This window comes from Girardinichthys multiradiatus, chromosome 11 (genome assembly GCF_021462225.1).
Source record: "Girardinichthys multiradiatus isolate DD_20200921_A chromosome 11, DD_fGirMul_XY1, whole genome shotgun sequence".
Classification (NCBI taxonomy): Eukaryota; Metazoa; Chordata; class Actinopteri; order Cyprinodontiformes; family Goodeidae; genus Girardinichthys; species Girardinichthys multiradiatus.
In genome coordinates this window covers 16,927,564-16,954,879 of record NC_061804.1, presented here as the reverse complement: position 1 = coordinate 16,954,879, position 27,316 = coordinate 16,927,564, and the positions used below count along the sequence as shown (strand labels likewise).

At 38.7% G+C, this 27,316-nt stretch overlaps 1 protein-coding gene across 2 annotated transcripts in view; it reads right to left on the bottom strand.

Annotated features, from left to right (window-relative positions):
* Positions 1-27,316, bottom strand: part of kctd16b (potassium channel tetramerization domain containing 16b) — a 228,241-nt gene that overhangs the window by 90,281 nt on the left and 110,644 nt on the right. Inside the window, exon 2 of one of the 2 annotated variants that reach the window (XM_047378997.1) lies at positions 4,215-9,764. The exons of the other annotated variant lie outside the window; for it this stretch is intronic. Coding sequence (XP_047234953.1) covers positions 9,301-9,764 — 464 coding nt within the window. The 3' untranslated portion in view covers positions 4,215-9,300. Of the gene's footprint in view, positions 1-4,214; positions 9,765-27,316 lie in introns of those variants that run through there. 2 annotated transcript variants of the gene reach the window in all.

Genomic DNA, 27,316 nt, shown 5'->3' with positions numbered 1-27,316 from the left:
ATTTAGGTTCGTCACAAAATCACGCCTGCTGCATAATGCTGTCACCACCATTTTCATGTTAGGCATGGTGTCTTCAGAGTATCAGTTTTCAGCCACACATACATTGTGCTTTACGTGTATTGTAGTTTCATCTAGAGCACTTTCTTCCACATGTGTCCCCTTTATGACCTAGTGGCAAACAAATTCTTTCTTTCAACCATGTCTTTGGTCTTTCCCCTCTTCGATAAAGGCCAGATTGGTCATCATTATGCTGGTTGTGCATTAATTCTCCAACAAAGCCTTCAAAGAACAGCAATATATACACTAAGATGAAATTACATACTTAACTGTAGTTACTAATTAGATAACTTTTGAAGGTAATTACGTTGTTTTTTTTTTAGGGGTATCAGAGTAAAGGGAGCTGAATACATTTCCACACCACACTTATCAGATATTTATTTGTGTCATTTTCATTACATTTTACAATGATACACTACTTTAACAAACATCTGAAAAAACTGTAAGGGGTGTTAATATTTTTCCAAACACTGTATAAGCTATGAGCTAAGCAACCATTCTACTCAAGACAATACGAAACTTTTCCCTGTAGTGTAAACTGTGTTTGGACCATTGTGCTTGTCAGATACGTGGGTCAAAGCATTAGACAAGATTTAACTGAAAGTTAGCTGCTGTTGATCCTGTATGAATAGTTTTTGTGTCTCAGAACAAGCTAACTAAAATGTATATTTATTGAATATTATATATTTTATTAAAGCCATTTATTTATGTCAATCTGTGATTATACAGTTCAGAGCTTTAAGAGGGTATTGAGAGAAAATGTTCCTTGACAGTGTATTCAATATGGCTGAAAGTGGTGGGGCTCATTACATCCCATCAGATTTGTAGAAGTCGAGGTAGATTGATCAAGAAATTAGTGTTTGTTCAAAAAGTCCTCTTTTGTAACTTCTGTTTATTTTTTTTAAATGCATACTCTATCGTGAAAAAAAAAACATGGATGCTAGCAACATAAAACAAGCTAAGTATTAACTTTTAGCTTTATATTACTGTCCATTTAATGCAAAAACTAGAATAGCAAACATGACCACTGAGTGCTTTGAGTATATTCACATAAATAAATAAAACACTTACATAATTTAACCTTTTTTTGGTTTTGAGTAGACTTCGCTGCTGTTGTTTTTCTTTTGTAAAGATGATATTCACTATTATTTTGCCAAAAAATGCACAATCTTTCATTGCATCCCAGTTTAACTAAAAAGGTCACTATTATGACTGCATAATGTATGAATGGTGCTTTGGACTGCAGCAAATCTAGAAGACCTGCTGTCAAATCATTGTAAACCAGGTTCAGCACCATAAGTTTTCTTGATCCATTACTGTTCGGCTGGCATTCACTTTCAAATTTAGAGTTTTGATTTAACAACTTTTAAAGCGTTAAATTTTTACCAGTCATCCTCTACACGAATTATGTAATGTATGTTTAATGAAATATCGTAGTCACATTGACTGTTTCTACATTTGCGGACAAATATGATGACTGTCCCTTTTAATACTGTTGTCCTTAAAATAGTACAGAAAATATGTTGTATTTTACTAAATTATTTTCTTTCACTTGTGATGGCCAAGCAGTACATATTAAAACAAAGAGTGTTTTACATTATTAGCGGACTACTGGATAACTGAGAACAGAGTAGCAGCAACACCTCATGGATCTGGATATTCTATTTACAGAGTATAATACACTGCTCAAAAAAAATAAAGGGAACACTCAAATAACACATCCTAGATCTGGATGAATGAAATATTCTCACTGAATACTTTGTTCTGTACAAAGTTGAATGTGCTGACAACAAAATCCCACAAAAATCATCAATGGAAATCAAATTTATTAACCAATGGAGGCCTGGATTTGGAGTCAAACACAAAATTAAAGTGGAAAAACACACTACAGGCTGATCCAACTTTGATGTAATGTCCTTAAAACAAGTCAAAATGAGGCTCAGTATTGTGTGTGGCCTCCATGTGCCTGTATGACCTCCCTACAACACCTGGGCATGCTCCTGATGAGACGGCGGATGGTCTCCTGAGGGATCTCCTCCCAGATCTAGACTAAAGCATCTGTCAACTCCTGGACAGTCTGTGGTGCAACGTGACGTTGGTGGATGGAGCGAGACATGATGTCCCATATGTGCTCAATCGGATTCAGGTCTGGGGAACGGGCGGGCCGGTCCATAGCTTCAATGTCTTCATCTTGCAGGAACTGCTGACACACTCCAGCCACATGAGGTCTAGCATTGTCCTGCATTAGGAGGAACCCAGGGCCAACCGCACCAGCATATTGTCTCACAAGGGGTCTGAGGATCTCATCTCGGTACCTAATGGCAGTCAGGCTACTTCTGTCGAGCACTCTGGCAACCCACCCCACACCATTACTGACCCACTGCCAAACCAGTCATGCTAAAGGATGTTCAGGCAGCAGATCGCTCTCCACAGTGTCTCCAGACTCTGTCACGTCTGTCACATGTGCTCAGTGTGAACCTGCTTTCATCTGTGAAGAGCACAGGGTGCCAGTGGCGAATTTGCTAATCCTGGTGTTCTCTGGCAAATGCCAAGCGTCCTGCACGGTGTTGGGCTGTGAGCACAACCCCCATTTGTGGACGTCGGGCCCTCATACCATCCTCATGGAGTCAGTTTCTAACCGTTTGTGCAGACACATGCACATTTGTGGCCTGCTGGAGGTCATTTTGCAGGGCTCTGGCAGTGCTGCTCCTGTTCCTCCTTGCACAAAGGCGGAGGTACCGGTCCTGCTGCTGGGTTGTTGCCCTCCTACGGCCTCCTCCACGTCTCCTGGTGTACTGGCCTGTCTCCTGGTAGCGCCTCCAGGCTCTGGACACTACGCTGACAGACACAGCAAACCTTCTTGCCACAGCTCGCATTGATGTGCCATCCTGGATGAGCTGCACTACCTGAGCCACTTGTGTGGGTTGTAGAGTCCGTCTTATGCTACCACGAGTGTGAAAGCACCACCAACATTCAAAAGTGACCAAAACATCAGCCAGAATGCATAGGTACTGAGAAGTGGTCTGTGGTCTCCACCTGCAGAACCACTCCTTTATTGAGTGTCTTGATAATCGCCAAAGATTTCCCCCTGTTGTCTATTACATTTGAACAACATGTAAAACTGATTGTCAATCAGTGTTGCTTCCTAAGTGGACAGTTAGATTTCACAGAAGTTTGATTTTCTTGGAGTTATATTGTGTTGTTTAAGTGTTCGCTTTATTTTTTTGAGCAGTGTACATTGTCCTACTTGGATATGATTTATTGTGTTTATTTACATGCAATATGTAACCTAGATGAGAAGAGTTTGTCTTTAAACTAAAATGATAAATAACAGAGTCAAAATGAAATATTCTAGAAACATAAAAATATAAGTCCCATTATACCTCACACTTGACATGAGGAGAATGACTGCTGTGTATCTAGAACCTACTGCAACAACTTTCCTGAACCTTAATACATCTAAACTAATAAATGAGGGTAAGTGAATATAAACTCTCACAGGAAACACATTTTGTGGCCGGTATAAGAAAATTTTATTGAAATAAACATCCTTTGGATATAAAAATAAGTATAATAAATCATTTTAGTGGTATTGTTTTTTAAATAAACCTTTATCTAAATAAATATTTAAGTATTTTATAAATAACTGAAAGTGTCCTTTCATAAAAGGGATTACAACAAAATCTTTAATCATTTAAAAACTTAATTCATCTGTACTTTAAGGGCCTGATCTTCAAAACGTTTGGGTGTACAAAACCGCACTGAAACCTTTTTGGGTTAGCAAAGCTGATCTACAAACGAGGTCGTAATCGGATTGCGTGTTCAAAATCAGCGGAACTATGGGCGCAAACCTTTTAGCATGTCTGCCTTCATGAATATGCAAAACCTATGATGATGACCCAAACGAGCAAATTCATGGAAGGAGGACATGCAAATGTCATCCCTTACCACCTGCAATGCGATTTTCAAAGCCTGTTTGCGGGTGCAATTGTTGCGTCTGGATTTACATTTGAAATGCATGTGCTAACTGGGAAGCAAAAATCTCTGCTGTCACTTTGGCCAGAAGGAGGCATAGATAGAATGACAGATGATAGGGAGAGAGAATCTTCGGTACATGTGTCAACAGATTTGGGTTGTCAAAAATAAAAATATTAAAAATAGATGAGAATAGAGGATTCTATGTAGGATTATCCAAGCTCTGATATGGAGCCAATCACAAACAAAAGCCATGATATTTATCCTATGGTAAAACTCCTTGCAACACTTCATTCAACATCATTCCAGTCAGTGATCATCTGTTGAACGCGCACAAACCTGATCATAGCAAAATGTGCACATAACTGGTCAAGCGCGTACAGCCTGTAATCGCACATCATGCGAAAAACCCACTGTGCTTTGATGTTTATAATATAATTAATAGGAAAGAACTAAAGACATTATAAGGCAGGTTAAATCCTTCATTTCCAAACTGGATGCTAAAATCACTTCTTATCAGGTGAAAAATCACCATTTTAAGGCAGCTTTTCCATATTGTGACAAAGACTGTATGCCTTAACCTTGTCACTAAGCAACACATTGCAATATTGACAGTAACATTGTGTCATTGCAGGGCAATCGGAGCTGGACCAGTTTGATTACGTTGTTTAAATGTGATGCCAGGGGAGGGTTTTGTTTATGCAGTTAAAATTATTTTGTGTAAATTATTTTGCCAATATTCAGGCTAAAATATTGTGGCTGTTTATGATAAACTTCGAACTCTTCAAACATATACTCTCAAAAAACAACAGAACCCGTTGAGTCTCGGAAAACAATTAGACGATCAAGGGAGACAAATTAATTAACAAACATATTTGTCTTTTATATTGTTAATATTGATTGGCCAATTTGTTGCGAGTTACGTCGAGCAAGAAAAGAGTAATGATCTCGTCAGGGGAGATGACAAACCTGCTGTGAGTAGCACAACAAAAGTTAACTAACTATAACAGTCCAGAAAAGCAAGGGCCGAACTGGATCATTTATAATGATGCAGGACAACAATCCCTGCATATTTCTAGCAACACGGCAGAGGATCTCTTTGCTTTTCCTCTTGTTTCAGCCAGTAGCACACACAATTTCCTCATGTAAATAGGGCGGTCTGCACCTACTATCCATTGCAAGTACAATCTTTGAAAACCGCATGCAACACGCCCTCTTATTGCACGTGCAATTTACTTATAGTACACGCAAATTAGCACCCGCTATTTGGGATCTTTGAAGATCAAGCCCTAAGTTTCTTTAAAATCCAAAAGAAATAAAATGATTTATGACAGATTTTTCCCCCAATATATTGCTGTTTCTATTTAAAGTTTTCTCCATATACATTTATGAAAGCCAGGGAAGATACCTCAAGGATACCTGAAGTATCCTCCAACAGAAACTAAATTTGCTCCACTTACATGTCATTACAGGAGCCTTTATCTTGTGTCCTTCACCTCACTTGCACTCAAAGTTAGAGGGGGACTTTGTATTTTGCAATGAAGTTGTTTCACTACAGCCTCAGGAAACTGCAATTTTGCCAACAAAACCACAGTATTTTGTTTCATTTTTGTTATCACTGTTTTACATTATGTTTAGTGCTTTATCTAGCCCTGAAGCTCTGATCATGATATTTTTGATCACAGATGCTGATTCCTGCAATTTTTTTTAAAACACAAACTTCCACACTATTTACCCTAAGCACATTAATGCCATGTAACTGATTGTGTCCTCAGGAGCCCTACAGATGTCTAAAGTCCCTGAAAAGACCAACTATCATTTTCTCAGTAGCTACTTTTTCTATGTTTTGCTGCACAAGACATCCCTCTTGGACATGAGGAGTCCCTATTCCATTCAAACCCTTTATTACTTCTCAAAATATCACACAAATGACAGGGATATGATTTTTGTAGCTTTTGGATCTGCTTAGCATCTCTCCAAATACTTGCTTGGATAGTCTGCAGTATGAAACCAATACTGCCAGACATGCAGCACTGTCAATATTTCATCAATCCGGAGACTTTCGAGTATGTTTTGAGGCTAAGCAGCATTCACTTACATCAGATAACATATCCTAAAGGTGATGGCAACCACTTTTATCCAGCCTTTGTAGCACTGTAATCCCTTTGTAACACTAAAAGGGTAGAATATACCATAAGTCTAGCAGGTGCAAAATCTGATTAAAAACTTTTCCTTTGCACCATAGCGATGGGTTGATCATCTGCTGTGATAAATTCAGTCACTCATTCTGTAATCCTTTTTTGCTGTATTACCAAAATATTTCTCTTCCCTATCCAAATCATTAATTATATATGTTCCGATCACATCCATGGCCACAAGTGTATAAAATTCAGCACCTAGGCTTACAGACTGCTTTTACAAACATTTGTTAAAGAATTGTTCAATTTGAGGAGCTCACTAAATTTGAGCAGGGTACAGTTAAAGGAAATTGCTTTACTATTACATATTTTAGCAATAACTGTTAGGGATATAAAAAATAAAAAAAGCGGATTTGATTGGGATGATAGCAACTGAGCCATGAAGTGGTGCAGTGGCAAGTCTTTGCAGACTCCAAACTTTATGTGGCTTTCTGGTTAGCTCAAGAAAAGTGTGTAGGGAGCTTTATGGAATGGATTTCCATGGCTGAGCAGGGGCTCTAAAGCCTTACATTACCAAGTGCAATACAAAGTATCAGGTGTAATGGTTTAAAGCACCCTGCCACAGCACACAAGTAGAGGAGACATGTTCTCTGGACTGAAGAATCATTGGGACTTTGGGAGTTGTCAGGAGAACGCTACTTACCTGACTACATAGTGTCAAGTGCTAAGTTTGGTGCAGAGGGGGTGTGGGGCTGTTTTTCAGGTATTGGGCTCGCTCATTGGTTTCAGTAAAAGGACATTAATGCTTCAGCATACCAAGATATTTGCACAAATAAATGCTCCCAACTGTGTGGGACAAGTTTTGGCATAGTCCCTTCTGGTTCCAAACTGACTGTAAACAAAGGTCTATAAAGACACAGATGAGCCAGTTGGTTGTGGAAGAACTTGACTGACCTGCACAGAAGTCTGATGTCAACCCACTAGAACACTTTTGGGGTGAATTAGAGGAAAAACTGTGAGCCAGGCCTTCTTGTCCAACATCATTATCTGACCTCACAAATGGGCTTTTGTAAGAATGGTTAGAAATTCTAATAAACAAACTAAAACTTATTTAAAAAAAGCCTCTCAGAAGAGTTGAAGGTATCACAGCTTCCAGCTGTGATACCTGCAAATGGTGTGCAGACATGATATCAATTCCCTTGGAATAAGAATGGGATGTCACTGAAGTTCATATCTGTGTGAAGGCAGACGTGGAGATACTTATGGCAATATAGTATATCAAGAGTTAAGTGCAGTCAGCTACTAGAGTACAATCATTCAGAAATACCAGAATAGAGACATCCCTACTCTTATTTAAATAAAATTTAGCTTTAGATGATCCAGCAAGTGAAATTGCTTCTGGAAAACAGAAGAAACATGCTTTGATATAGATGCTGATACATGAGCATGCGTAGTTTAGGGTTCTCAATCTTTCTAGTTATGGTGAGTCTTTTTGTGTGAATCCAAGTTGTGAAAGAAAATTCAATTCCAGGCTTTTGCATTGTAAATGGACTTGAGATGGCATTTTTTGTGAATAGCTGTTATATAGATTAAATTAAAGTGCATGGTGATGATGTTTTTTGGATTCTCAATGAAAGCAGTCCCCCTTTTCGCATTCAAGTGTGTCTTGTTGTATGGTAATGGAAACTCAAGTCCTATATCCCTTTAACGCTTTTTGATAGTTGATTTAATTATCATCAATATTAAAACACATTATTTCTAAAGTGTGTATTGGCCTCCATTCAGTGTTTTCCATTGTAATTGTAATAAATAAGTAAAGTAATTTTATTTAGTATAGGAGCAGTGCTATTTTTCTATTGTAGATTCCTGCCATCCTAGTTTCTCTAGCTACTTCACTATGCATTCCCTTGTCACAACAATACATGAGTAATTGCTAATCTTCATTGAATACACGCATTGGGTCTTTTTGTTCGGAACCAAAAAATTCATTAGTAACTTTAAGCAAGAACTATATATCTCCGCTCTATCCTTAGACCATTCATCAATAACTATTGATTAGCTTGTCAACAGTAAATATGGAAACCCTTGAACTGTGTTGGCAGAGTTAGAAAATACAGCAGTCCTGCCTTATTCGGTTTGTACGGTAGCTGTCATACTTAGCGAGGCTTTAATTTCACCATGCTTTAGTGTTCAGTATGACTAAGTTGGAGCAAATGTTTGTACAATTTTCTGTTTGTGTAAATAAATGTTGATGGCTGTGATCTGAGTGTTTGATATTTATTTAACTTTTCACAACCTTTGGTTTCTTTCTAGGTTTGGCTACTCTTTCATTAATCCCTCCCAACTGGCTGTTGATCTAATCCAGGCAACTATGTAAAACTTAAAGCACTGTGAGGCTTTTTAGTGTTCTTGGGGCACATTTGCAACATAACCTGGTTCAAAGAAGGGGAATTAATTCATATGCTGATGAAATTGTGCCTCCTCCCGGCTTACAAGTCTCCAAATGTTGCCTAAAAGTAAAGTAATCAGCCCAGCTGTTTGTGCCGCTGTGGTAGCAGAGAGTATTTATGGTGAGAGGTCTGTTGGAACTGCATGAATTATTGATGAGTCCCAATGCAGATTTATCCTTGACCTCCGGGCCACCTGGGTACAAACACGCACATGCACACCAATGCACTCATACAGTCACGCAGTGTTTGTCTTTGTTGGATCAGAAATGAAGCTTTTGTCATTTTTTTTCCATCAAAATGATGACTGATTACAGTCTGTGTAATCCATTAGCTATCAGTAACATCAAGTGCAGCCAGTAAAAGGCTTTCAGTTGTTTGATCAGCTCTGTTGTATTGGTCCAGTGTTGATGCACATTCCAGCAAGTTACTGCACGTTCCTAGAGTTTATACTTGGTCTAAACTACATATACACACATACTGTATATACTACATTTGCCAATAGCCACTGCAAATTGCCTTTTTTGATAATATTTGTTGCTTCTGACTTCCAACATCCTTTCATGAAGTATCCTCCACAAACTTCATTTTGTCGGAAAAAAAAAAAATCATAATGGAAAAACACGTAAACTGATCCTTAGCCTTGTGTTTGCTCCTTCCATGCATCCCTCCGCAATTCAGGCTCAAAGGCGGTACTTTCTCAGCAGGTCGGCCTGCCACATGTACTTCCTCTCAGGAAACCTCTCTGGAATCTTGATCTTGCGGAAGTCTTGAATGCACTTTTCCAGCTCCTCTTCAACCGTCAGCTTTTCTTTCGCAGGCCGTTTCTTGGAGCCGCTGGTGTCTCGTGAGCTGGCTGTAAGAGTGCGCAGTAAGTCACTCTTCCGTCGCTGGTCAGACTGCTGAATCATGCTAACGGGGCCTTTCTTCGGTGGCCTGTCCAAGGTCTGAACCTTGGCATGAGGGTGCGACTGACGAGTGACTGGACCACAGATGACTGTTCCCTGGGGTGAGCTGGCCTCCGACTGGCTCTCCGAGCTGGAGGTTGAAAGCTCGTTAAAGGAAGTGCCACTCTCGCCTTCGCCATCACCCTTGTGGTTCTTGCAGCAGCAGTCACATGGAGGAGAGGACCAGCGTGAGAGACCACCTGTGGAGACAAGACAAGCAGAATAGGAGCTAATATTAGACTCCATGGAGAACTTCTTTTTTCCACCTTTTCCTTTTCTTTGTCGACTAATCTACATGAAGAAAAAGCCTTGACAACAGGACAAAGGGAGACACAAATGATTTAGACAGGAAAAGAAAGACAAAGTAAGAAGCCATAGGGAAGACAAAGATGAGCAGTCAGCCAGTGCCAACTAGTTATCACCTAGAACAAAGTGACTTGACATAAAGAACTGGTTTTCCACCAGTCTAATCCTAAGAGTGAGCATGGTGAGTGTGTGACAATCCTGCATTGTTCATTGTATGACCCACTTGCATCCATGCTGTCACAAAGAGCTAAAAACCTTTTTGAAAACAGAAAACTGAAGTCCACAATTACTCTCCACACATGTAGAGGGCTGTGTAAAAGCATTTGCCCCCTTACATATTTCTTTTATTTTTGATTGCTTGTAACACATACATGTTTAAGATGATCTCACAAATTTTGTGAGACACATATAACCTGAGTAAATGCAAAAATATGTTTTTGAGTAGATAAAATAAAATTGACCCAATGTGAAAATGTAACTGACATCAATGAGTCCAAAAAGGCTTAAAAGCATGTATGGCTTTGAGACTCCAGTGAACAATCCACAAATGGAGGAAACATTGACCAGAGGTGAACCTTCCCATAATTGGCCGGCCAACATAAAAAGACCCAGAACAACATCTGAAGCCGGGATACCAAACTTCGAGTCTCCTGGCCCCCTACTTCCTGCCCGCTACGTGATTTTAGAAATAAAATAAAGAAAATATTTTTATAATTTATTTTATTAAAGATACCATTAAAATCTTGTTGTGAACAATTTATGTCAAATTTAAATAGTACAAAATAAATATAACGACATTTATAAATAATCATACAGGCAGTGCACCAGAGGTTCAAGTTGTAAATCCAGGAGCGGAGGAGCAGGCACATTAAACACGAGGAACAAGCTAAAACGTTGGAGAAGAAGATGAGAAGTAGAAAAAAAAATGTAAAAGAATAGTGGATGACAAACACAGGCAATTTTAAGAAGGTGGATATTGCAATGTTTCTTTGTTGAATTCGATGAAAATGCAATCTGCATCATTTGTAAGAAGAAAGTTGCCGTTCTCAAGGAACATAATCTCAAGCACTGTAATGGAACTTAACATGCATTATAACTAAAGGTTATAAGACATGGACTGCTGTCACAATAAGGGGTTTTTCACAAACCCGGTAAAGTTGCTGATGCTGCAGTCGAAGCAAGGTACGTTCTTCATGAGCTAATCACCAAAGCCAGAAAGTCATTCATTCAAGGACAGTTTTAGAAGGACTGCATGGGGAAAGCTGCTAATATCATATGTCCTTAAAATAGGTTTGTTTAACAGCAATGCTCAGTTGGCAAACACTGTGGCAGAGGGAATTAATGACTTATCAAATAACATCTATGAGCAGCTGCAGGACAATGCCCGCCATTTCACTGCGTTCTCTGTGGCGCTGGATGAAAGTACCTACAGGTGTGACAGCACTCAGCTCACAATTTCACCAGAGGTGTTGATGGAATGCTTGAGGCGACAGAGGAACTGTTTAGTTTGTGTCCAATGTAATCAGCAGCTAGGTTTGCTGTGGAACAGATTGGTGGACATTGACACAGATGGAGTGCCGTCCATGACAGGAAAAAAGAACGGACATTGCATTATACATCCACATGCACTGTGCAACAAATGTCTGAAATTTGATCAAATAATGTCAGTCATCCTGCAATGTATTAATTACATCAGGTCCAGATCTTTACAACACTGCCAGTTCATGGCCTTTTGGAAGAACTCGAGGCATGCTATGGAGATGTGATGTGCTTCACTGAGGTGTGTTGACTCAGCAGGAGAAAAGTGTTGAAGAGACAAAACACAGGAGCTGAACATCCTGAACCTAAAGCTGCGGGGTCCTGATCAGCCCACAGCAACAGCTTTTCAGAGTGTAAAAGCCTTCTCCATAAAACTGAGAGAGTGGAAAGCTCTGCTGCTTACAAATCACCTCTGTCATTTTGTTGCATGCAGATCTTTGGTGGAAGACGGTGCAGCTTTCAGAGGTTGGATATGTCTCTGCTATTGAAAACCTGCAGCACGGGTTTGGCAAATGATTTGCAGACACACTGTGACACTTTGCAGACCCCATCTCAGCTGATGTGGGGACTGTGCCCAGCATTCTGCAAATGCAACTGATTGACATGCAGTGCAGCAATGAACTGAAAGGTAAATTCAGAGAGGCCCAAGGAAAGACAGACCTGACTGGAAAGTTTATTTGAGAGCTGCCTCCTTCATTCCCAGAGCTGTCCAGTTTTTATTTGTGTAATGTGCCTTTTTGGGAGCACATATTGTATCTCTGTGAAAAAGGTCTTTTCAACAATGAACTTTAACAAGAGCAAATACAGGAGATTTTCAGATTCCCATCTTGTAGCTGTATTGAGAGTTTCCAGTGCAAAGTCCATGAGAGTGAATGTGGCTCAGAAGCCCTGCCAAGTATCTGGCAAGAAATGATGCAAAAACTGTGTCAGAGGGAGTGTTTTGTTCAGTGTAATATTGAAAAGATTTGTTTACAAACACTGACTTATTGTTAAAAATTAGTTTGTTTTTTCTTTATTTTATAAAAATCTTGGTATATTCTTACCTTATTCTCTTTATTGAAGCAGAGATGCTAACATATGTTAGCATCTGTAATTGCACTACTCACAAAAAGTTTGGAATATTTGGCTTTTGGGTAGAAGTTATGGAAAATTAAAAAAGTTCACACTACAATGATATTATATAATGAAAGTAGAGCATTTAAGTAGAAGCATATAATGGTGATTTTCACATGTCAAACAATTTATTGAAATAAAAGTCAACAACAGTAGAGGGTTTACCACAACAAAAAATGTCTGTGTCTCAATAATGATTCATCTGCCCTTAAGCATCAATAACAGCTTGACAACAATGTCTCATGTTGTTCTCAAGTTGATTTATTGTCCGATGAGGCAAGGTATCTTCTTGAAAGGCAGCCGCTTAAGAGGTTATTGGGTACAGAGTTAGGAGCCTCTAGACTGCGACTCAGCTGATCCCATAGATTTACTATGGGATTCAGGCCACAGGGAAAGTGCAGGCCACTCCATTCGAGATACCCCAGTCTCCAGCAGCCATTACCTAATGATGCAACCTCGAAGAGCTGGAGCATTGTCATCCATGAGGATGAAATTAGTCTTGTGCTCATGCAGGGGCACAATGATTGGATTAATGATGTTTTTCAGGTAAGCTTGTATCTGTACCATTCACAAAGTGCAGAGCAGTTCTGTATTGACTAGACCTACCTGCCCAAACTGTCACATCACCAAAGGCTCATCTGGTGACAACAATGGGTGATGCATAGCACTCTCCAACATTGTTGGTGGCCATAAATTCTACTCAACGTGAATCAACTTTCACTGAGGCCCACTGTTCCCTCATCCAGAGCAAATTCTCCTTAGATCCTGCAAGATGATGATGCCTGTGCCTTGGTGCGTGGTCAGGTATTCTTGGAGGTCTAGCAATGGTTTTGAATGATCTGACGTGACACTTGGATGCCTCTTACCTCCTTAAAGGTGCCTGGAGTTGAGTGGCATTTCTAATTTTTATTAGGGCTTACCCTCTTGTGAGTGTCACAGGTCTCTAGAAAAAAACATGACATCATGTAAAGCGGAGAGGCAACAACAAAGGCCTCACGTTGACCATAGTTAAAAGAAATTTATCTTTGAATACTGGTAATCAGAAATAAGACAGTGCCTTCGCAACCTAGGCTAGGTCACCCAAACATGTCCGATCTTTTTATAGACCTAATGCACCCCATGACCCCAGAAAACATCCTGACAGCATGTCTGAGTGCACCACAAGGTGTACTGACACGAGACAGAGCTGTAGCTCTCACTGTCAGGCAAGAAAACATTTGAGTTTTTCTGTGTTGATGATACTGGGGCATCTGTCCAGCAGCTGTGGTCTCAGTCAGTTATGAAGTAAAAGCAGCCATTCACATTTACCACTAAGAGGAAGCAGTTGCCTAGACAAAGATCAGCTGAGAACGTGCTGTGCTGCCTGAAAGATTTAGGCACTCGTGCAGCACCACACCTTCCACTACAGGATGCGACCATTTATTTTTCATGCTCACTTCCTGAATAATTGAGGGGTATCTGTTGCTGATGGACCATACTCTGTTTAGTGAGGAGAGATCAAAACCCTAGAGGCAAACAACATCCATGCCCCACCCTAACCTGAGATTGTAAGAGCTGCTTTGCTTCATCTTTATTTCCAAACATTCATGGGATAACAGGTTCTGGCTTCCTTGCATCTTCTACTCATTGAGTACAATATTGGCCCATTTTGTTGTTGTCCCTGTGTTGTTGAGCATTTAAATAACTTTGCCTAAAATAAAAGTCTGTCTGATTTTAATTATCTGTATGCGCTGAAGCGTATTTGGTTAATAGATGTAGCTCCTCAGAGTTTTACTCATAAACAGCCACTATACATCATAGCAAAACTTTTGAGTATAACTAGATGGATTTTGTGGACAGTTTAACATTGAGTCCAGATCCCATATGCACGCACACACACTTATACACACTGCTGCTTTCTGTGTTCAAAGTAAACCTCACCCATCACAGCCACTGAAAGAAATTCAACACAGCCCCCGTTTTCAACCATACCAGCTCTGGATCTCTTTAATTACCGTTGGCATTTACACATCTCAGCTCCTGCAGTCGCAAACACACTTCAGTGTGCAGGTACTCATACAGAGAGAGCAGTGCTTCCCAGTCTGGGGTCCATGCAGCCCCCCCCCCCACAATATCCCCTTAGAGGGGCACCGATGATCACAGCGGGTGCATGAGGTGCACTTTGATAGCACCAAGAGTATGATGTGGTCAAAGTAAAATTTTTATGTTATAGTTAAAACCTACTATAAAGTATTGGTAAATAAATATGACTTTTTCTGAGGATGAAAAGGATTGAAAACCGATTTTCCACAAAGCAGGGATAAATCAGTAACCAGTAATAGTTACCACAGTAAAAATCCAAACATTACAATTTTAAAACTAAAATATCTGGACATATCTGGAAACCATGCTAATAAAAATTCCAAGTTTTATTTTGCCCATTGAATGCTTTGCTGCAGGTACAAGCAGGAGTCAGAGAAAATAAAGTTGGGTTGTTTCAGCTAAAAGAAGAGCACAAAGTGTTAAATGTAGCTGTGATCTGGACTTTATAATTGTGCCTAGTAGCTAATGCCAAGTCACAATTGGCAACTCTCATGCTTCTGGAGTGACACTCAAGCTTTTCCTCTTTTTCTCACTCCCTCACACTGCGCAGATAAATCACGCTCCAAATAGGGAAACTGTGAATCTTTTCCGGAGATATTTAGGTTAAGTTTTGCCAAGTAAATATTAACATTGCAAATAAAACAGCTAACTATGAGTTATCCAACTTAACCCCTTAACTGTAACCCCTTATAAAATAACAAAAAAAAAACTTTAAACCAACCATAATCTTCTGATCACACTTGTTACACGGTCTAAAAACAACATGTTAATATATGAAACCAACTTAGCATGTAGACAGCGCAAAAAAGAAAAATGCTAAGCTGCTTATAAACTTCTTGTCAGCTTATGAATAGCTTTATCTCAGCATTTAATGATTTTGTAAATATTTCACCCACCCTAAATATCAATGTGACATATCTCTTATCATGTGGCATTTTGTCTTTTGTATGGCACAGAGTACTCTCACCCATGTTTCACTCCAAGCTCTACTCGAAGTTGGAAATCCTAATGTTTGCATTCTTCAGAGTGCTCTGCTTAAATTGTAACCAGCCTGTCAAATTATTTTTTGTGCTCCTAGAAGTGTAGTTGAGAACTGTTCATACTTGGCAAAACAACCAAAATAATGCAAGGCTTTATTCCTGAAACAATTTGGTGAGCCTTTACTTTACTTAAAGCGTCAATACAGCAAATGAACTGAGAAAAGAGCTTGATCCAAACCATCACAGTAAAAACCTTAAGGAAAACATAATGTTCTATGAACTTCAAACTACATATTATAAAGCCTATAATAAACTCACCCTTTACTTTTAAAAATACAGCAGGGTGACAAGTGAGTCCATTATGTTTTTGAACTGCAGAATGTAATTGTAGGATGGTTGTCAAATTTGTTAGAAAATCCAAGTATGCAATGTGGAGTTTTGGCAGTCAGAATTTGCACAGTTACACATCTAGACTTCAATGTAGAGCAGATGTTGAACTTTAAAATTTTTAAAACTGTGAAAATGTCATCTTTTGCATAAATCTCTCATGCGGTGGTCCTTATGCTCATTTCCCTGGAATTACTATCCTGCACAAAAAAAGTGTTATGCTAATTTAGAAAATGTATGAGCTTTTTCATGCACAGCACAGCAATGATTGTTAATACCTTAACATACCTGGCACAAAGAAGGACAAAAATTACCACATGCGTTTTATGGAGTTGCAAGAAAATATTAAACACATTCTCAAAGCAGCACAATATAGAAGCGTGTAATGGCATTTTTGGAACAAAAACTGCATCCCCAGCAAACATTCACCCTCTATCATGAGACCAACAAGTGAGTACAAGGGCTGTTAAGCATGGGAAGCCACTGAGATCAACAACGCAATTGGTTAGTGTAAAATTTGCAGCCCCACGCTGTTCTGAAACGCATGACCCATGTATGAAACGATGCAATCATCCAGGTCCCAGAAACAGAATGATGGCGATGGGGGTCTCCTTCAAGGCTGTGTTTAGAAACACATGAGTTAATTTACATTGCTCCGAAGGGACAGGAAGTCCCCTGATCGATGAGATCCAGGCACATAACCAGTGGTTTGAAAAATGGCCCCAGTCTCTGGAGAATCAGCTCAAAGACAATAAGCTTATCCACATTGTAGCAAACACTATTATAACAAATGTCTTCAATACCCTTGTTGTGAGCTTGAGTGTGGAGCCTTGTGTCTGTACATTTGATATATATTTTGTAATTACACTCTGGCATTTAATAGTTATACTACCTCCTTCTAGTTCTTTATGTGACATGCTGCTTTAATTTACATGTACTGTGAACAGCCATTGGGCTTGCCAGTGTTAAAGACTACTAGGAAGGGAGCAGATTTGTACTTATTTTTATGAAATCCTAAACTCCTTGACTTGGAAAAAAGAAAAAAAAAAAAACCTTTTACAGCAACTGTGAAAGCTAAGCACTGATAATTGAGATCTGTGAAATAAGTGAGAGGTGTCTCTGTAATTTCACTGTAATACCCTAATTATGTTTGTAAAAAAAGGAGAGTTAGTGGTGTTGATGAGTAAGTCAAAGCACACAGACTAATGGCAGTGGTGAATTCTACTTGCTAAATGAAGTGAAGAATGAAACTGTAAATGTGAAGACAAGCTTTTTCTCATTGGTATTAACACCGAATGGTTTCATTGTAATACTAATGGAAGGGGGGTTGAAACTATGTTTATGCTTTATTTTTCCTAGTTTCTATACTGTTGCTTTCTTTAATGCTCATATTACTGAAAGACATCATCTTGCATCACAAATTTAAATGACTATCATTGTTAATTAGGCACAAAAGAAACTGACTTACCCTTGAAATGTTAGACTGACTTCATATATATAGCAGGAAATTTAACACTTATAACACTAATTATGACTTTCCATTAAAACCATTTTAGCAATTGTTATTTTTCACAACCAGAGTGTGCTTTTGAGTGTCAAGGATGGTTGTCAAATTTGTTAGAAACTCTACAAATGATCTTAATCCTCTGTATGCAATGATGGCTCATTGACAGACAGAATGTGCACAGTTACACATCTAAAATTCTGTGAACAGCAGTTTATGAACTCCTTATGAATTTGTAGAACTGTGAAAATGTCATAATATGCCTGTGTTTGGGTTTTGAGTTTGTGTTTTGTTTACTTTACTTTACTTTGCCATCTCCTTCACTTGCTGTATTTCAGTTCATTCAGGTTTTTAGGTGTTTGTTACTTCCCTGGATTCCTATGTTAGATGTTTTAGTTTGCATTTCCTTATAGATCTGGATCCTTCCTGTTTATGTTCTTTTGGCAGTCCCATTGTTTTCGTATTTTAGTTCACTCGGATGTTTTCTGTTACCTCCCTGCTCATCAATCTTTATTATTCACTCTCCCTCATATGCCTTCAGTCTTTCTCCCACACCAGCTGCTCCTGATTCTATCCTTGATTAGCTCCCTGAGTTCATTGGTCCATTCCCTACCTTCCCTCAGCATTTAAACTCTCTGGTTGTCTGTTCTCACTACTGGTTTCTCCTGCTTGCTATCCGTTGTTATGTCCGATAGTTTCTTGCCTGTTTACTGCCCTGAGTTATTTCAGCCTCATTATTCACCTTTGTTCCAAGACCTGTAAATATTGGTTTTTTTTTATTATAAATATATCTTGATCTCACCATGCCATTTCCTTGCTCTGCTCTGTAGTTAGTCCAACACAAATCAAACAAACCCCTGACATGTACTGTGTCCTCACCCTGTGATCCTATAAATAAGTTTTGAATAAACATTAAAGGTGGGAATTTTCATGTTTCCTTGATGATACATTTTTTGGTAATGTTATAATCAAATCAACAGCACCAATTAAGAAATGACTTTAGCAACAACCCTGGGTTTGCACTAGACAACCCTATAAGAACGTGTCCATCATCTCTCCAAACTGAGCTCAATCAGACAGCTGTCAAAGACTAACAACTCCTAACAAACGTTACAGAAGCTCTCTTAATAAATCTGAACCATCATTTTAATGGTAATGTTTCAACTTAATCTTGGAGTGGCTGTATCTTAAGTAACACAATCGATATTATAAAAGGCAATAAAGATACTGAATGATTTCAGCAGTGTTTTCTTCATTACCGTATTCATCCTCCGAACAATTAATCAAAAACAAGACGATTTGTAGCATTTTAACACATTCCGGTCCAGTAATGTCAGATATTGTCAGATATCAGATAATGCACTTTGGCACTTAAAAAAAAAAAGAATTAAAACAATCAGTTGACAAAAATTACTTATTATTTCTTGCGACAACTAGAGTGTCTTTGAAAAAGTAAAAGGAAATGATTAATAGAATTACATACATTTCCTATATAAGGATAGTAAATATGGACATTTAAGAGGTTTATATTTCTTACACATTTAATGTATTACTTTTATACACAGAGAGTCTAAAAGCTAAAATCTGTGTTAATAGATTACTGTAATTGTACAGGTAAACCTGTATGTCCAATGGATAGACAGAATGATTTATAGTATTTTTTGTTAAACTATCCAACACAGAAACACCCATACAAATTCACTCCTAGAGGCAATAAGAAATTAATCAAGCAGTCATGTGTTTGGGCTGTGGGAGGAAGCTGGAGTACCTGGAAATAACCCAAGCATGGATACAGAGAACAAGCAAACTACATATAGAAAAACCCCAGGGTTGGGATTTGAACAAGGAACCTTTTTGTTGCAACCGTTCTAACAACTGTACCACTGTGCAGAGTTAAACCAGATATATCTAATTTTTTCCATCAATAAGAACAAAAACAAGGCTTAAAAAGAGTAGTTATTCAATTTAAACCAGAACCCTCTGACTAAAACTGGGAACAGAAGTGAATTAAATGCATTTGCTATGAGCCTTTAAGACAGCACTTAATCCTCCAATGAGCAGAAGGGACCAATATAAATAATAGGAAAAGTGAACCGTTTATTGTACAAAAGGGCCTTGCCTTGTGATTGTTTTAACCGTATAGATCGAAGGTGGACAAAATAGCCTTTTTTTTTCCCTCAAACCCAATAGTGACAAGTATAAAATATTTAATTTCAGAACAAATGTGGCTAAATATTTTATTATAGAATATTAATCTAAAACAAGAAGTCGAGTTATGCATATTACATCATTAGCACCTTTGGGTTTGTAGATTTCTCCTTATAGATCTGCCACAGGTCAAGTCAATGTGTTGTATGCGTGTTCTAATATGAGAGCATGGTCATGGTTGCCTTCAGGGCGGGATACATGCATATACATGTGTGGGTATCTGTTTAAACATGGATAGAAATACCTAAATCTGCATGTACACACATGTTCGGTGTTAGTGTGTTTTTGGTCAGTTTGAATTCCCAGGGTTAACTTCCCTTTTGCCAAATATTGTTTGTATTATTATTGTTTGTGTGCAGTTGTGTTTGAAAGCACGTTCTGCATGCCTTTTGTTCTTAATCAGAGAGCAAGTGACAATAGGGTTTAGAACTGTCATTTGTTACGTTGTGCAGAAAGAGGGATTCTGGTGTCAGGTGGTATTTCCATTCATGTCATCAGAGGTGCCAGACTGTTGGCCATGCCTCTGGTCTGCATCGTTCAGTGTGCATGTTCTTGCTCTGTAGGTGTCTGTGAGAGATGTGTGATATGTGCAGTAGCAGAGTTGTGTGGTCTCTGCTTTGCGTCTTTTTGAGGCAGGTAGGCAGAAGGTCTGATTGAAGTCTAATGAGTGTCACATGTTATTAGACACACACACACACAAGCCCGCCACAGCTCCCGACAGCAGCTACAGGCGCTGAAATATTGATCTCAGCAGGAACCTCTACAACTCTTGTCAGTTATGGACAGCAAAAGCAATTCATGCCACACTAACAAGTAAATAAAATAAATAAACTGAACAATAACACAGAGTCAAAGCTAATCTTATGTCCTTATTGTAATGGATTTATCATGCCCTCTCATAGGCAATTAGTTGCTCTGCTTGTTTTCTAAAAGGAGCAGCTGTACGGCATGGAATATATTATATTAACAGATTATTTATTTCTGAAGGTCAAACGAAATGATAGCCATGCAGCAATTATACAAACACTGCACAATTAAACAATGAGCTTTACAGTGCACTTGAAAAATATTCACATCTCTTGAATTATGTTACTTTAAAATCACAAACTGATGTCATTTAACACCAACACAAAGAATTGAATAATGGTAAACTGGAAGGAAAAGGATACATAGTGTTACATTTTTCTTACAATTAAAAATCTGAAAGAAATTGACGTGCATTTGGTTTTGGCTCTCCAGAGAGAGATGATATGTAGAACCACCTTTTGCTGCAGTTACAGGTAAAAGTATTTTGGGGTGTGCCTTTACCAGCTTTGCACATCTAGAGACAGAAAGTTTTGCTTGTACTCTTTTGCAAATATTCTCAAGCCCAGTTGGACTGGATGGACCGTGTTTAGGAATAACAATTGTTATTTCTGCCAGAGATTCTCAAATGGATCTATGTCTGAGCTTTCGCAGAGCCTCTATAATACACCAATATGCTTTGATCTAAAGGCTTTCATTGTAGCTCTAGTTGAATGTTTTCCTGTTTCAAGAAGAATCTCTGCCACTGTCTGAGGTCTTTTAAACCTCTAACAGGTTTACTACCATGAAAGGTTTATATTTAGCTCAATGCATCTTCCCATTAACTCTATCCAGCTTCTCTGTACTGGCTGAAAAAAAGAATCCCGAAAACTTGATGCTGCTACCATCACATTTCACTCTGGGAATTGTATTTTCAAGATCAAGTGCAGTGTTAGCTTTCCTCCCACACATAGTGTTTTGTATGTAGGCAAATAAGTTAAATTTGGGTCTGAACTGACCAGATCACCTTCTTTTATGCTTTTTCCATGTTTGCTGTGTCCCCTATCAGGCTTGAGACAAACACTCAACAGGCTGTACAACGTTATCCATGATCTGACTAGTGTATCCCTTGGTTTTTATAAGGCTGTTTGTTTAGTAAGGTTCACTGAGAAACCCCTGAGACCTTGGCAGAACAACTGTATTCATAATGAATTTAAACAAGTGGACTCTATTTACTAACTATGTGACGTCAGAAGGCAGGTGGAGCACGAAGATTTTGATTATAATGTGCCAAAATGTGTATTAGTTCAATGAGTAGGAATACTTTTGCAAGGTACTGTATACATCAGTAGACTAATAATTAAGTACGAAATGCCGTTTATTTTTCTCCTTTTCTCTCTTTCTTTGTTTTTGATAGAATTGTCAATGTCAGAATGTCTGGAACATCCATGCCATGATTTTTCTTGTTCACTATGATGTGCATCAGCTGCTTTTTCTAAACCTGAAAGGTAAACTATAAATTACAGCCAAAATAAATATATAGAAATAAATATTGTGCAAGATACATTAAATGTCAGAAGAGAACTTTTTAATTTCCATCAGTAAATGACAGGGTTTGACAAATTAATGCATTTGATGGAGTAGCTGATGCTGTAGCTGAAGGGTTTGACATGCTTCTCCTTGTCTGTGTGTGTGTGTGCTTTGTTTGGATGTCACCAACAAGAACTACAAGAACTGATACTATTCTTGAATCAGCTACTTTTCTTCCTCATCTTGTGGTTTGACGGACTGACCTTTTTCTCTGTTGCATGTTTGACGCTACGTTTATTATCAGCCATGCAATGTTTGACCTGCATAATCAAGGCAAAACAAAATAATAAATCTAAGCTGCTTACAGTCTACACAATGATCTGAAGGACCATCAAGGCAGTTATATGGACAGTTGTGCAGACTGGGAACTATGAAGTTATTCCCCGAAGCTACGGGTGGAATAAAAATTTAAATGTCAGATGTCAACAACGTGTGTGATAATAGCACACTTAAATATGGTTAAGCATAAATGAGGCCACTTTAAAATGCCTTTACTAACTCAGGTTGGTTCTGCGTGGCCCAGAATATTAAATGATAACTCCAAACAGACTCGGGTATTAACCTCATTATGTTGGTTTGTTCTGGGAAAACTTCATATTTGTGTTTTCCTCTTACATTGAGCTGCAGGAAAGAGGAGGCTTCTGCTTGAAATGTTTATTTTACTGAGTAAAAGCTCAGAAAACATTCTCCACTGTTTTTCACCTCTCTCTTCCTCTAGCAGTGCTTCTCCTCTCTGCTCTGCCTGTATAGATAGGTTGGAACATTAGTGCCTCGGTATGGACGATTGCCCTCTGATTGATTTCTGTCATACAGCCTTTCTGCACTCGGAGGCTGTTCAGTGGAGATAAATGATCTTGGCACAACAAAATCTCAACTCCGCCATCTGGGTCTGTGTCCCTCCTTAGTTTCCCACGTCTTCTTCTTTTCTGTTTTTTTTTTTCTCCCACGAGATTATTTATTTTAGTGTTTCTGGGTACTATGGAGATGCAAACCTATAATGTTATGTTTTGTAGGGATTTTAAGAAAGGCGAGTAGGTTATTGGAAATGAAACCTCAGGCAGATTGCTAGCAATCACTGTGAATGGGTAAACATCATTAATGTCAGATGTTGGAGAATAATTATGTGTAGTTTGATTAACATTTTTCAAAACGTTTCAGGACACTTACAGGAAGACACAGAAGTCAAAGCAGAAGAGGAGAAAATTCAAAAGGCAAAGCATTGGAAAAAGCTTCAAAGGCAGAACAACATCTGATGAAATATGAGATTTTATTCTTCAAGCACAGAGGTGAATGGCAAAAAAAACCAAATAAACAATGAGTTTAACATGAGAAACTGAACTTTCTGAAAGGTACAGGCATTTCTGTCTGGAATGAACTCAACCTTTTGGTTTGGTGACCATTCATTTTTGGGTTAACTTCTTGGAACAGTGAATCCAAAATGTCAAATTTCCACTTCTGCAATAGAGCTGGGCCAAGCAGAGACCACATTAACACCCACGCATCACCGTTTAGTGTGATGTGATGGCTCTTTCCCCATCAGACTGAGACCCCCAGTTCAAACTCAGGTCAAACTCTGTTTCATGTTACAAAAACAATATGGAAATACGATTTTAGCAATTATACAATGGTACTTTTTAGACACTATGCTTCTGAGTGTTCCTTTGGTAAAAGTGGCATCAGGTATTACTTCAAATGTTAGTAACATATTTTAGTACTTTAATATTTTTCTACAAATGGGTCTCGCCCTTGGCTGGGCTGGACTAGGACAAAAAGTCTCATCCACAAAGAAGCCAGTAACGCAAACATCAGGTACATGATGGAACTAGAGGCATTTCATCAAAGGTTTGCTTGGAAAATCCTCATAATCAGCTGGAAGACACAATCTCCAGCAACCTGGAGGAGGCTGCCATGCCTACAGTCACTGCCACCATCACCCAGCATCAACTCAGAGGGATCAGCCATGTAATCTTTATGACTGACTAAGTAAAGTAAAATTTTTCTTCACATTTTTTCCTTCCATGAGACCTTGTTTTGTCCTGTGAGAACATTTCACTTGTGAAAACTGCATAAGCTGGAAATTAATGTTTTTTTATTCCTTCATGAGATATTCAGAGAATAAGGACAGTAAATGTGTGTTTCAAATTTTAAGATACAAGTGATACAAAGCAAAAATAGCAGCATATCAATTCAATCCAAAAGGAAAATGAAATGTTGTAGCTCATATCATGCAGGTTTCTTCAAAGAGCCGTTGTAGATGCTGATGGCTGTGGGCAGGAAGGATCTCCTGTAGCGCTCCGTCTTACAGCAGATCTGAAGAAGCCTCTGACTGAAGACACTGTTGTTGTAGGACAGTCTCATGAAGAGGATGCTCAGTATGGAAGCAAATCGTTACCATATTTCAAATGAAAAAGCATTTTCAGAAATGCTTTTTCATTTTAAGAATGTGGCTGCATTGTTTGACTCATAAATGAAATTAGTAATCAATAATCCTATTTGCATTTTAATTTTCTTCTTCAAGACAGCTCATTCTTTCACTTAATTAAAATGAAAAAGAACATTTGAGATTTATTTTTCAAAATGTACCCCAGCAAATAGATACCAAAATTCAATTTGAAATGTAAAATTTGAAAATGAAAAAGCATTTCCAGAAATGCTTTTTCATTTTAAGAATGTGGCTGCATTATTTGACCCATAAATAAAATTAGTAATCAATCATCCTATTTGCATTTTCTTCTTCATGACTGCACATTTTATGCCATAATCAAAAAGAAAACAAAGCAGACATTGCTTTTTCGTTTTCGTGGTCTGCCCGCAAAGTACTGCCCAGAACTCGAAAACGAAAAAGCATTCCGAGCTGCGGGTGCAGAAGAGTGACGTCAGCAGGCGCTCTTCCTCAGCTCCCTGCTGACCGAGCTACCCATCTTGTTCGTTGGGAGGCGCTGTGCACGTCAGCATTGCATTGCATTGCAAATTGATTGAATTGCAGCAGGGCCGAGCTCAATTCGTGGCAGTGGCAGGCAGAACTGGTAGTTCCGCCACAGCTCCACAGTTCCGGTGGCAGCTTCGGTGGCAACAGCCTGCCACCGGAACTGCCACAGCCTGCCGCACGGTGGCATGGGATTCCGCGAGGATGCCAGAAGGTGGCAGCCCGGCCGTAAAAGCTTGCCAATGCGGTTGCCGCTGTTTTTGTGGAAGCTGATGCTGATTATCGGCAAATGGGATGTCATTATTGTTATAGCCTGTTACCTTTAAATAATGATTTCATTATTGATGACGATGACGATGACGATTTATTGCACAAACAGCCGGTTTATTATAGAGCATGAGCAGCTATTCTGAATCGTCACTCACAGAAAAATATTAATAAATGCTTAAAAACACGCTGGATGTCCCAGGCCATAAGTCTGCCACAAGGATGCCACAGCCTGCCACCGGAACTACCAGTTCTGCCTGTCACTGCCACAAATTGAGCTCGGCCCTACTGCAATTCAACCAATTTCTCGGCACGTTTGCAATGTAATGCAATGCTGACGTGCACAGCGCCCCCTACCGAACAAGATGGGTAGCTCGGTCAGCAGGGAGCTGAGGAAGAGCGGCTGCTGACGTCACTCTTCTGCGCCCGCAGCTCGGAATGCTTTTTCGTTTTCGAGTTCTGGGCAGTACTTTGCGGGCAGACCACAAAAACGAAAAAGCAATGTCTGCTTTGTTTTCTTTTTGATTATGGCATAAAATGTGCAGTCATGAAGAAGAAAATGCAAATGCAAATAGGATGATTGATTACTAATTTTATTTATGGGTCAAATAACGCAGCCACATTCTTAAAATGAAAAAGCATTTCTGGAAATGCTTTTTCATTTTCAAATTTTACATTTCATATTGAATTCTGGTATCTATTTGCTGGGCATATTTAAAAAAATAAATCTCAAATGTCTTTTTCATTTTAATTTAGTGAAGCAATGAGCAGTCTTGAAGAAGAAAATGCAAATGCAAATAGGATGATTGATAACTAATTTCATTTATGAGTCAAACAATGCAGCCACATTCGTAAAATGAAAAAGCATTTCTGAAATGCTTTTTCATTTGAAATATGGTAACGATTTGCTTCCATAGCTCAGGGTTCTCCATAATGTTCTTCATTTTATGAAGAATCCTTCTTTGCACAATGATTTCCAGAGGTTCCATTGGAGTCCCCAGAACAGAGACAGCCTTCTTTACTAGCTTGTTGAGCTTTTAGAATGAATTCAATGTTCAAATATATGTCTGTTTATGTGCCTCTTCCTGGGTTTAATCTGAGAAATACCCTGATCAGTTAAATGTGACGCATATAATACTATGTTGATTGAGTTATGCAACAAATTGACTTGTATTCTAAGCACTGAATGGGTTTCAGCTAGGTATTTTTGGGAAATTATCAAGAAATTGTTTAACACAGGTTGTATGAATGTGCCTATGTCAATTCTGCTTAACTGGATGTCCTGCTCCTGTGGTATTGCAATAACAGTTGCATGTTTTGAAAGTATACACAGAGCCCTGTGCTCTTGCTAAATTAACATGTATGAGGTTTATGAAAAAATAAGAACAGACAAGCTAGATTCATAGTTGTGTCTTTATGTGGAAAGGTAAAAGCTAAAAACCGGTTGAATCAGATCAACTAAACAAATTTTTTTCCTCATGTCATGCTTCTAGGAGAGGTCAATAGAACATTAATTAAATTTGGCAGTGATTTAGCATCTTAACCAAGGGCACTTCACCATGACAGATGCTGGTCAAATCAGGAGCCTGCTCTGCATCTCTCCTGTCTACTATTTAGCTTTGAGAAGATAAGCTTGGTGGGTCAGCTATTGATTAAACTGTCCGTGGCCTTGAAATGGAGTTCTGGGCAAAGATTTCAGCTCTCAAATAAAAATGCACCTTATTCAGAATGCAAGGGGGTGTCCATAAGCATCTTCTTGGTTGGAACAATATTTGCAAAGTTGGCACATTAGATAGCAAGAATGAAGAATAACTCCACCCACTCTTTGTCTTCTTGCCTGTCTTTCTTGTATTGCTAAATTATTACTCTCTTGCACGGCAATGTAAAATTATGTATTTGTGTGTTGAGCTTCATAAAAGAGCCACTTCTTATGTGCCAGCATTTTCCCTCTTCTTTATGTTTAAGGGTTGTTCTGCTCTCATGCCTGTATTGCATTGTTTTGTATTGTTTATCTGCTTGAATGAAAATTGTTTCAGAGCAATGCTGCATGATTACAAAAGTTCTTTA